We start from the raw sequence: 12,708 nt of genomic DNA on the forward strand, positions 1-12,708 counted from the left end.
TATATATATATATATATATATATATATATATATATCTTGATGCATATATACAATTAAACTGATTTGTGAGATCAGACAATTTTTTCATCACACAATCAGGAGACTATGCCTTGAAACAAAAGGTGGTTGTAACACCCCGTAATCTCGTTTAGCAGTCAATAAGACCCTATCGATAAGACGAAGGGTTACTTGATATAAATTTAAAGGTCAAAGAGCGGTTACGGGTGAAAAGAATATTTTAAAATATTAATATTTTATTAATTACGAAAATTAGTTTGAAAAAAAAAGAAGGGTATATGACTAATTTAAGTGGGAGAGAAGAAATAAGGAAGAATTTTGGAGAAAAACAACGGTAATTGTACCTGCGTAATTTTATTAAATCGAGCTAGCACGGTAGGTAAATATTTAAATATTATGGTGATACCGCGTTGAAATGTAACTTTGATATTTTGCTTGTACACATGTAAGAGAAGGAAGATACAAGAAAATTAGAATTTTTATGCATATCAAAAGAACCAAATTTTAAAATACAAAAGTTAGAGAGTTGTGTTGTAAATAAATGAAGATGAGAATTATGTGCAATATGTGTTTAAAAGCAAATACGACAAAGGAAATAATTGGGTAGCCGTCCATGTGGAAATAAAAGAGCTAGAATATATATATATTTTTTTAAAGCATGTGAAGGGTGTAGGGGCCAGCTAATGAAACAATGAAGGAATAAATAATAAAAAAAATATATTCATTTGTCTTTTATTTCCTTGCATCAGCCGGTTCTAGGGACAAGATAAAGGAATTAGGAGTCAAACAATTTTTAAGTTATGAGGTAGGGGCCGGCCAGCTAAGTGGTGATTGAATAAAAAAAAAAAAAGAGAGAAGATAGGAAGAAGAAATGTAGGGGGCCGGCCAAAACAAAAAAAAGAGGGAGAAAAGAAATAAAATAAAGAAAGGGACTGACTTTCTTCCCCAAAATTTGCAGCACATAGAAACACAATTTAATGTTCTTTTATTTGCCTTGTATCAGCAGAGTAAAAAGAAAAGAAAAAGGGAGAGAGAGCTGGTGAGAAGGAGAAAAATTTATTTTCTCATGGCTGCTGCCGACAACCACTTAAGGGGCAAATAAAAGGGAGAAAGAAGCTAATTTTTTGAGAGAGGAAAGAAAAAGTGTAGCTGCTGGTTTATGAGGGAAAAAGGAAGAGAACTTGCTGCCGATTTTGAGAGGGAGAAATGAGGGAAATTGCTGTCGATTTTGAGAGGGAAAAAGAAAGAGACTTGCTGCCAGTTTTGAGAGGGAAAAAGAAAGAGTCTTGCTGCCGGATTCAGGAGGAAAAAGAGAGACAAAGAATCGGGAAAGAAAGAAGAAAGAAAGGTAAAAATATATATATATATATTAAATATAAAAATATAGATATAATAATATATATCTACTAAAATAATAATAATAGAATAAGATGATAAGAATAAAAAATAAAATAAAATAAAGTAAAGTATAGATATATATATATTAATGGGTTTCAATGTATAGGAGAAATAAGTAACGGTGGAACACTGTGGTGGCAGGTCGAAGAAAAATAACGAACGGCCGGTAGGAAGAAATAACTAGATACGTTTACGAATTAATAGCGACGTAATATCCCGTTATTATGAGGTGAGTATGGGGTGTTCATTTTAAAATTTTCGTAAATATATACTTATATGTATGATTTATTTTAAACGCGAAAATTGTGAATATCATGTGCTGATAGAAATCTAAGGAAATTGTGGTTGCAAATTATGTTTAGAAATCGTTTTGAATATATATGTATAAATTATATGTAAAAAGTTTTGAAAATCGGGAAACAAGTCATTCGAACTGTTTTACCTCAAAATTTGTGCCTTATATTTGTACAGTGTGCATCTATGATTATAATGCTTATTCACCATGTAAGTTATTGTTTCGAAATTCATGCACAAATTTTATTTTATGAAAATGATAATATATTTTATCATACCTTGTGTTGAATACTTTGGAAATAATTTTGAGACGAGCTTTTAAGGACATAACACAATTTCAAAATGGTTTTACAAACCGAGAGATTCGAGAGTAGGTCGGTTGTCACTTCGGTTAAGTGTGACACTCGTACACGAGTGAGCTCTAGCTAGAGAACCATTGGGTCGTCGACGGGCGATTAGGCGTGATTGGGGCCACGGCCTGTGATATATGTATGCATGGCTAGGCCACCAGATGATTATGCGATTGCGACCGTTTGATTCTCCGATGTCGACCAACATCGTGAGACTGCTATGACATGTGGGATCCGGTGGAGCGAGGCTCCCGGAGGTTATTACGTGGTAGCGGGACCACGGGTTTTATTTGATTTCCTACTTGAGACAAAAATCTCTTTGGGTTTTCAGACTCTTATTTCTGGCATGGTGAAACAAAATTATACAGTTTCTTGTAGTTTCCTCGCATTTATTATTACATGAATTTTACACTCGAGTGCGAGGCTATTTGCTAACTGTGTATAAATTTGGTTACTATTCACGGGAGCTTGACCAACTTTATTGGTTTGATTTGAGTAAAATGTCAATTGAGTTTGATGGCGGAAATCCTTTTATGTACGATTGTTTTAAAACAATATTTCAAATGATTGTCTTGAAAAAGGTTATTGATTTGTTTTTGAGGGGAAACTTTTATTTACTTGGTTGATTTACCACTTGAAATGATTACAATGCCTAAGAAATTTTTTGTTTTTCATATAAGGCACAAACATCCGTTTGAAATAAATTGTTTTTATAATTTTGCATTTTTAATATCAACTGATCTGTTGTTTGCTTGTTTTCCATCTACGCCTTACTCACGGAGCCAATGATCACTGAGTCTGTGAGACTCACACCCCTTTTTATTTCCCTTTTTGCAGACAGTGATCAGCCTAGTGCGTAATCATTGGCGCGTACGGTCCACCGCAGATAGGTAAAGGTATCTCATAGCATTTTATCCCGAGTCGCTCCGTTGTTAGAGGTTGAGTTGTAGTACTCTGGTTTTACTATGTAAACAAATATTAGTTTTGATATAAATGAAGATTTGGGATTTTTGAACTCAATGTATTTAATTGTGATGTCATGACTTAAAGTCAAAATTTAATGGCTATGCTTATTATTGAATTCATGTTATAAATGTATATGGATCAAACATTAATATGGTTTAGTAAAAGTGTACAATGAGTTATTGAGAAATTTCTTTCAGGCTTGTTCGGGACTTAACGGGATCTCCCGGAGGTCTCGGACGCCGGTAGCGACCGAGGAGGGGTCGTTACAGTGGCATAGCTCAATCAATCACAATTAATTCCAAACTCACATGAAACACTCTGCTGAGTTTAAAGGAACAATGTATCGAAATCTGCTGAGTTTAAACCCCATTTATGTGCTTTATCACAAAGCAAATCTGCTGTATCGAAATCTGTTGCAATTCATTACTATTTGCTTTTTCATTGTTTATCTTTTATTGTTTACTTTTTACTTTCTCTTATTTTTAGCAAAGAAAAAATAAATAATAAAAGTATGGAGCCACTTGTTTTTCATGCATTATCATGAGTTTCTCGACCTAATCTCTTTTCCTATAAAATGTTCTAGAATCTCCACCATCTCTAAACACTCAAAAATCTGCCACTACCCAACCTAATATCATCGCCTCAGTAGTTCAAAATCCTCTTTGTTCTGATTTAAATTGATCTTGGATTAATTATTTGTAGTCTCCAAGCTCAATACATCCTTTCCCTGTTAAAAGATCTTCTTCTGAAATGTTAAATAGTAGAGCTAGAGCACACAAACTCTTGTTCATGTTCATATTTTTGTTAACACTAAATTTTAGCTTGTCTCAGGTTGATGATCTCGAGCTGCTCTTATCCTTCAAATCCTCAATGAATGATCCATCTGGCTTCCTTTCCAACTGGAATTGCTTTACCCCATTGTGCCTGTGGCATGGAATCACTTGCAACAATTTCTCTAAAGTAAAGGTAATTGATCTCGCTGAGAAAAATATTTCTGGAACAATTTCATCTTCAATCTTTCATTTGTCAAAGATTGAGACTACCAATCTTTCCAACAATGATCTCTCTGGTGAAATTCCTTGTGACATTGTTTCTTTTATATCACTTCAATATCTTAATCTCAGTCAAACTATCTGATTGGTGCAATTCCAAATTGTTCAATTTCACTAGAAATATTGGATCTTAGTGGTAACATGTTGTCAGGGAAAATTCCACCACAAATTGGTCAATGCTCGAATCTAAAATTACTTGATCTTTCTGGCAATTATTTGGTGGGGAGAATTCCTAGCTCCATATCAAATATCAGCAGTTTGCAAATCTTAACTCTTGCTTATAATGAATTGATTGGCCAAATTCCACATGGGTTAAGCAAAATGAAGAGCTTGAAGTGGATTTACTTTGGGCATAACAACCTTTGTGGCAAAATTCCACGAGAACTTGTTAATTTAGTTTCTTTGAATCATCTTAATCTTCTCTATAACAATCTCAAGGGACAAATTCCATCCTCACTTGGAAACCTCACCAATCTTCAATACCTCTTCCTCTACGGAAACAAGCTTATAGGTTTGCTTCCTCGATCCATTTTTGGCCTCAAAAAACTCGTTGAACTTGATCTTAGTTATAATCATTTATCGGGTGAGATTTCAGAACTCATAATTGAGTTTCAGAGCTTGGAGATTCTTCATCTTTCCTTCAACAACTTTACTGGCAAAATTCCAAATGCTCCAGCATTTTTGCCTCGTCTTCAACTCATTTGTCTTTCATTAAACAACTTGACTGGAGAAATTCCTTCTTTGATCTGCAATATAAGTTCCATCGAAGTTCTAAACTTAGCTCATAACAACTTGTGGAATCATTCCACCAGGTCTGGGAAACTTTAGCAACCGTCTTTCAATCTTAGATTTATAGAGGAACAGTTTCCATGGAACTATCCTTGAAACTTTTCGTGAGGATTGTGGGTTAAGGAATCTCAACTTCAATGGAAATAAATAGGAAGGGTCTTGACCATGATCCTTGGCCAATTGTAGAAACTTGGAAATGATGGATATTGGTGAGAACAAGATAAGTGGTACATTCCCTTATTGGTTGGATACTCTGCGAGAAGAATGAGTACTATGATTTAGCAATTAAGACAAGATCAGGACTGTCATTCAACTCATTCATCTGCTAGGATTTTTTTCTTATGATTAAGCATCCTTAAAGTCAAGTATAGGGAGCAAAAGAACGAATTTCTATTGTGGATAGGAATTCTGATGGTGATGAAGACAGACACCTTGCCAGATACCAAAATGGAAATTCTAAATCAACTTCTTGGGTCCTAAGCTTTACGTGCAAAGAATCATCTACCTTTTGAAATTTCTAGCAAATTCTGTGGTATAAAACATTAGAATGTAGAATATGAACAGAAAAAGGACTTGAGGCAGTTTAGAATTAATAAAACACAAAAGCAAGTCAGTAAATCAGGCTCTTTGCGTGATTCTCAGGTTTATGAATACTTTAATCATCCATTATCCTTTTCCACTAAATGCTTGAGTTACACCAAATAACACTCCATTTGCTTTCGGAAATTGCCAAATCTTGTACTTTTTACCTTAATCTCTCCTTGTATTTCTTATATCTTCTATTTGGTTGGAGATGACTGGGATTATTAGACGTGGGAAAAAAGAAAAGATTATAGCCCGTGATTAAGGGTTCAGGTAAGAAGACCAAGAAGACTTAACTTATTAATTGAATCAGGGTCAATAAAGCTATCCAAAACAAACCTGCAATGGAGGAAAATAGGCATGTAGGTCCAAACTCAATGACCCCACTTATGGGCAAATCTGCAGTATCCATATCTGTTGCAATTCATTACTTTTAACTATATATATATATATATATATATATATATATATATATATATATATATATATNNATTAATATTATATATATATAAATATATATATAGATATAGATATATCCTTCATTAGGTGTTGGAAATTGATTGGGAACATCTACGAGTTAATAATTATCATTTATGTACAAAAAGTTGAATTTGGCTTTAACTAAATGTATATAATATTAAACGTAAAATTGAATTTCGTTTTATTTAAGATATAAAGGGAAGCAATTATGTTCTGTTTACTAGTTACTTGTTTAATGCTTATCTTCTATTTTTTATTTTTTTACCTTCTCTTATTTTTTGCAAGGAAAAAGTTAATAACCAAAGCATGGAGCCATTCGCTTTTCACGCATTATCATGAGTTTCTTGACGTAATCTTTTCCCTATAAAATGTACAAGAGTCTCCACCATCTCTATACCCTCAAAAATCTGCCTCTACCCACCCTAATATCATCACCTCAATAGTTCAAAAACCTCTTTGTTCTGATTTAAACTGATTTGGGATTAATTATTTTTAGTCTCGAAGCTCAAGACTTCCTTTCCCTGTTAAAAGATCTTCTTGTAAAATGTTATATAAAACAGCTAGAGCACACAAACTCTTGTTCTTGTTCATGTTTTTATTAATACTAAATTTTAGCTTGTCTCAGGGTGACGAACTCCAGCTGCTCTTATCCTTCAAATCTTCAATCAATGATCCATCTGGCTTCCTCTCCAACTGGAACTCCTCCACCCCGTTGTGCATGTGGCATGGAATCACTTGCAACAATTATTCTAGGATTAAGGTAATTGAGCTCATTGAAAAAAATATTTCTGGGACAATTTCATCTTCAATCTTTTATTTGTCAGAGATTGAGATTATCAATCTTTCGATTAATCAATTCTCTGGTCAAATTCCCAATGATTTGGTTTCTTCTGTGTCACTTCGATATCTTAATCTAAGTTGCAACAATTTGACTGGTACAATTCCAAACTGTTCAATTTCATTGGAAATATTGGATCTTTGGAATAACAGCCTTTCAGGGAAAATTCCACCACAAATTGGAGCATGTTCAAATTTAAAAGAACTTGATCTTGGTGGCAATTATTTGGTGGGAAGAATTCCAAGCTCCATATCAAATATCAGCAATTTGCAAGACTTGACTCTTGCTGGTAATGAATTGATTGGCCAAATTCCTAGTGCATTAAGCAAACTGAAGAGCTTGAAGAGCATTTACTTTGGCTATAACCACCTTTCTAGTGAAATTCCGCAAGAACTTGCTGATTTAGTTTCTTTGAATCTTCTTAATCTTGCCTTCAACAACTTAAGTGGACAAATTCCTTCCTCGCTTGGAAACCTCACCAATCTTCAATACCTCTTCCTCTTCGACAACAAGCTTACAGGTTTGTTTCCTAGATCTATTTCTGACCTCAAAAACTTGATTGATCTTGATCTTAGTTATAATCATTTATTTGGTGAGATTCCAAAACTCATAATTGAGTTGCAGAGCCTAGAGGTTCTTCATCTTATCTCCAACGACTTCGCCGGTAAAATTCCAAATTCTCTAGCCTCTTTGCCTCGTCTTCAACTGGTCGATCTTTCATCAAACAGCTTGACTGGTGAAATTCCTTCCTTGATTTGCAATATGAGTTCCATCGTAGTTCTGAACTTAGGTTATAACAACTTAAGTGGAATTATTCCACCATGTCTAGGAAACTTCAGCAAACGTCTTTCAATCTTAGATTTAGAGAGGAATAATTTTCATGGAACCATCCTTGATACTTTTCATGAGGACTGTGGGTTGAGAAATCTCGACTTAAATGGCAATAAATTGGAAGGGCCTTTACCACGATCCTTGGCCAATTGTAGAAATTTGGAAATGATGGACATTGGTCACAACAAGATAAGTGGTACTTTCCCTTATTGGCTGGATACTCTGCCAAAATTACAAGTTCTTGTTTTACGATCAAACAAATTGTGTGGTGTCTTACAAAGTTCCAACACCATCCATCCTTTTCCAAAGTTACGGATTCTTGATCTTGCAAACAATGAATTCACTGGTCCTTTGCCCAAAGGTATAGTAAAAAACATGAAGGCCATGATGAATCTCAACGAACAACAAAGTTCTTTGCAATATATGGACAGAAGATTTTATTATTATTATGTAAATTTGACAGTGAAAGGATTTTACATTAAACTTCATATCTTGACAACATTCACAAGCATTGACCTCTCAAACAATAACTTTCGTGGAGAGATTCCAAATGTTATTGGAAAGCTTAGTTCACTTAGAGGGCTCAACCTTTCTCATAATAGTCTTTGTGGTCATATCCCAATGTCAATCGGAAATTTGACCAGTCTCGAATGGTTAGACCTCTCTTCAAACAAGCTCACCGGTCAAATTCCTGACCAATTGAAAGATATGACATTTCTTGCCTGCTTAAATCTTTCACATAACCAACTCACAGGACCAATTCCTCTAGGCAAACAGTTCAGTACATTTGAAAATGGCTCATATGAAGGAAACTTGGCACTATGCGGTTTTCCGTTGTCAAAGTCTTGCAACAATGATAGGAGAAAACAAACATCTTCATCTTTCTTGAAAGAGGCAGATGACTCAGAGACCAAGATCAATTTTGGCTGGAAAGTGGTGTTGATGGGCTACGGATGTGGACTGATATTTGGAGTCATTATTGGATATGTTACATTCAGAAATGGTGAACCAAAATGGTTTGTGACATTGTATGGAGTCAAATATCATCGAAAGGGAAGAAGATACTCACGGAACTAATAACTGCAAATGACTTTGTAAGTTATTGCAACATGTGTTTTCTGTGCTCAGCTCCAATTGTTTTCATGGACATGTCTTTGTATTTTGCTATAAGTACTAGTAATTGTCGTAATCAAATAGCCATGTGTTTCATCAGTAAATACATGGCAGTGATGTGTGGTTGCTGCTTTTGCTTAATGCATGACTTTTCTTGCAATTTGCTTTTGATCATTTATTCTTACATGCATCTGTACAAAAGAACCTCTTTTCTGTCATGTGGAAAATATAGCTACCATTGCTTCAATGTTAAAACAGATACTAAATTCACCAACTGGAAAAACTAGAATGACTACTCTTCAAAAACATTTTAATAAAACAGTGCAGACCATTGAAGCAGTTTAAAGGTTTTACATAGTTAAGAAAAGGATTTGACTGATTGGAAATGGACACAACCTTTGGAGTTAATTGGAGAGGGATGCAGCTTCTTGACCAGGAGACTCAACAAGGAAGCTTTGCAAGACAAGAAACCATGGACGAAGAGAAGAAATACAAAGGAAAAACTATAGAACAATATTATCACAATGCAAGATCAGTGAAGACAAAAAGTAACCAATTAGACAAGATCAGGGTCTCTAGTATGCTGCTCAATACGACTCTGTCTCATAGAATTCGTTAGATTGCGAAGGCCATAACGTCTGACAATACTGTCACGCACGCTTTCTCCTGAAGGAAGGTCAACATCGACGGATTTTGTCTCATGACGATACTGTGGATCTTGGCAGAGAATCATAACAGCCTCTGTAGATTATCCCTCACCTCCTCTGAATCATCATCTAACAATTCAACGAAATGATTAACAGCTCCTGTTTCAATTATTGCCCCTCGATCTGCCTTGTTATAACTCAACTGAGAAATAGCTCCAGCTGCTGTGCCCCTTACGTCACTGTCCTCAGACTACAAAAGCTCAACCAGCTGGGGAATTGCACCTGAGTTTCTAATAAAAGGTACTGAATGCTTGTAATCTGAAAGGAGCCAGAAAACACAAGCAGCTTTAGCTTTTGCCTCATTATTTCCTTTCCCTAAGGATTCTCACTAAGTGGTCAGCTATTGAAACCGCATTTTCTTCATTAAGAGCTAATAGACAGAGTGCATTCTCTGCAACATCCCAACCAAGAGGATCAGGTCCCTGAAGAAGCTCGGCTAACAATGGAATAGCCCCAGCTTGAGCAACATGGCCAAGGTAATCAATCTGAGTTGAAATCACTCCAAGGGTATTGCCTGCCACAAGTTATATGTCACTGTCTCCAACTTGAAGCAACTCCACAAGCAGAGGTATAACACCCAACTCAACAAGCGTACAGTTCCTAGCAGCTATTTATAGAGTTTCAGTTTCTTTATTTTTGCTTTCTCAACATTTAGAATATTATTATTATTTTAAGATATTTTAGGTAATTTTTTTTAAAAAATATTATACTCCATATTCGAAACTTTCTTCTTGAAAAACTTAGAAATAAAATTCAAATTTACCAAATCTATCACCATTTTGTAAACAATGAAATTTTATCACTAACTTTGAAATAACGACAAGATTTATATTTTTACAAATAATAATCACTAATTAATGTAATAATTCTTATAAAGTTTATGCTCAAATAGACTCTAATATTATATTTGATATTTGGATGTTTCTTTTTCGTAAACTTGAAAATAAAATCTAAATTTACTAAATTTATCACTCATTTTATAACATATGAAATTTTATTAATAACGACAAAATATGTGAAACTTTACACCAAATGAAATTTTACCAATAACAGCAAGATTTGTAAAGTTTTGTGTTGAATAAAATTTTATCAATAAGGCAAGATTTGTGAAGCGGAATGTCCATTTCCCATATTGAAGGACCGAAACTAAATTATAGTCAAAACTTAAAGAATTGAAAAAATAAACACAAACATTTTTGAAATTCCAAAGTATATTGAACATGGAGCAATATTCAACCAATGCTTTGGGCAATTGGTCACACGCACCTCTTTCTAAACCAAAAAACCCTAAAATCAAGGGAAAAACTTATGACACAAAAATTTGCTGCCAATAATATAACTGTCACATACCAAAATTTAATCCGTTCTGCACTTCAATATCAAAGCAGTGCAATAGCACGTTCTTTTTTTTTTTACCCTAGTTATTGAATCCTGTAATGAACAAATAAAATCGTTCCCTGAGAATATTCTGGGTGATCTGTTCTATCTATTCAACACCGAGATTTAAAGGGGCAACCGGAGGCTGAATACAGATTGAATTTATAACATTTGGGACAGAGAACAATGAGTTGATGAAACCCCACCTGCAAATTCGAAGTCATCAGAAACAAAAGCAAGTCACGATGCATAACTTGTTATTACGGTGCCAAAATAGAACTGAATGTCTCTAGCAAAAACTGGATTCGAAATGGTTCAGAACGAAAGGAGTAATTGTTGAAACCTTTCCGAGAATTACCAGTACATCATGGATTTTGCTGGACTTACCGGTGTATTAGCGTTATCCAATCACCATAGCCACTAGTACCGCCCATCTGGTCCTCGAGAAGATTTACAAAAAGCAGCAAACCTTCCCTGGGTTGCTCACCTTGTCTTACAAGATAAGAAAATTGATAATACGAACGGTCGCTCTCTCTTAGTTTCTTCAATACCCCCATCAGCCTTCTTGACATTTCATTATCATGCTCGCTAAGGGTAACCTGATTTTTAAATAGAAAACATAAAGAACCAGGTGAATTAAGTACAACCTCATCATGGCACAGCAGGCCAAGGAAAGGTCAAAGGAACAGATTAACTTCAGATACGGTTATCATGGAGAAAACTTGTATGCACGCAAGTTTCCAAAATATAAAAGAGCCATCAAAACAAGCTAAGCATATTACATGGAAGATTACATTGCCACAGTCTTTGGTTGCAATTGACATTCAGTTATATATATTTAGAAATTGTATGATAAGACCACTCCAAAATTTCACTTATTAATCAAATCAGACGTATTGTACTAAAGGCAGAGTTCATAAAACAGTAAGGCCAACACTTAAGGCACATCTTATACATGTTGAAGACCAACAACAACATCAGTATCCTTTTTACATAAAATGGTCACTAAAGCAGATGAAATATATACTAATATCCAACAATCTTGCCACCATAGAATAACTTCACCAACAAGAGATCATACCTTTGACAATTCCGCTGCAAAGTCTGCCCCAAGTAAATTCCTAGCTATATCAGGCGAAAGCATTCTACGAAACCATATAACGAAGCGGAAGCCATCATCATATATATAAAGGCCTCTTGAGTCTAGGCTTTCTGCAATCAATGGCAGTCTCTTCACAGTGGTTTTTAAATCATCAGCTTGAGCAGATGGCTGCAAAGATAGGACAGAAGTGATGTACACTTTGCAAAATCTACATCTTTATTCAAATTATTCAAAGGCACAAAATCTTTCACCTCCAAAAGATACTCATCAACGTGAATCAAGCTAGGATATAAAAGATTCAACAACTTTTTAACAGGTAATGCCATCATGTAATTTGCTTATGATCATTTATTCTTACATGCATCAGTGCAAAAGAATCTCATTCTATTTATGTGGAAAATACAGCTACCATTGCCTCAATGTTAAAACATTATACATCTTAGAAACAGATACTTCTTTCACCAATTTGAAAATCTTGGGCCCGATACAATGCTGGGATGGAAAGGCGGTGAATTCAGAGGTAACTGCAAATGGCGATTCCAGAATATTTTTTAAAAAATCAATGAAAATCACATTATTGAAAAATAATTAAGATGCTATTATTCTTTTAAAAATTTATATATTGATATCACCAAAAATTTTTAAAAAAATACACATGATAATTAATCCTCATAAAAAAATATATACAAATAAGGGCGGAGCTAGTCAACTTTTATTGGGGGGTTAAAGATGAAGATGAATAATGTATAAAATATAAATAATTAAAAACAATATACAAAATTAATAATTTTCTCTTATATAATTAAGATTG

At 34.4% G+C, this 12,708-nt stretch overlaps 1 protein-coding gene and 1 pseudogene across 1 annotated transcript; one reads left to right on the forward strand and one right to left on the reverse strand.

Moving 5' to 3' along the window:
- LOC18593349 (probably inactive leucine-rich repeat receptor-like protein kinase At2g25790) lies at window positions 2,905-8,675 on the forward strand. Its single transcript, XM_018124154.1, has 3 exons — window positions 2,905-2,950; window positions 3,858-3,992; window positions 6,555-8,675. Exons 2-3 carry the CDS (start codon window positions 3,897-3,899, stop codon window positions 8,673-8,675), a joined length of 2,217 nt encoding a protein of 738 aa, XP_017979643.1. The 5' UTR covers window positions 2,905-2,950; window positions 3,858-3,896.
- LOC108662694 lies at window positions 11,161-12,226 on the reverse strand (annotated as a pseudogene).

Source organism: Theobroma cacao, chromosome 7, assembly GCF_000208745.1.
Source record: "Theobroma cacao cultivar B97-61/B2 chromosome 7, Criollo_cocoa_genome_V2, whole genome shotgun sequence".
NCBI classification, from domain to species: Eukaryota; Viridiplantae; Streptophyta; class Magnoliopsida; order Malvales; family Malvaceae; genus Theobroma; species Theobroma cacao.

Excerpts from the sequence above, each read along its gene's own strand:
- LOC18593349 (XM_018124154.1), top strand. The coding sequence starts at position 3,897 with ATGAATGATCCATCTGGCTTCCTTTCCAACTGGAATTGCTTTACCCCA. Across the intron at positions 3,993-6,554 it reads ACAATTTCTCTAAAGTAAAG|GGTGACGAACTCCAGCTGCT; the intron begins GTAATTGATCTC and ends AGCTTGTCTCAG.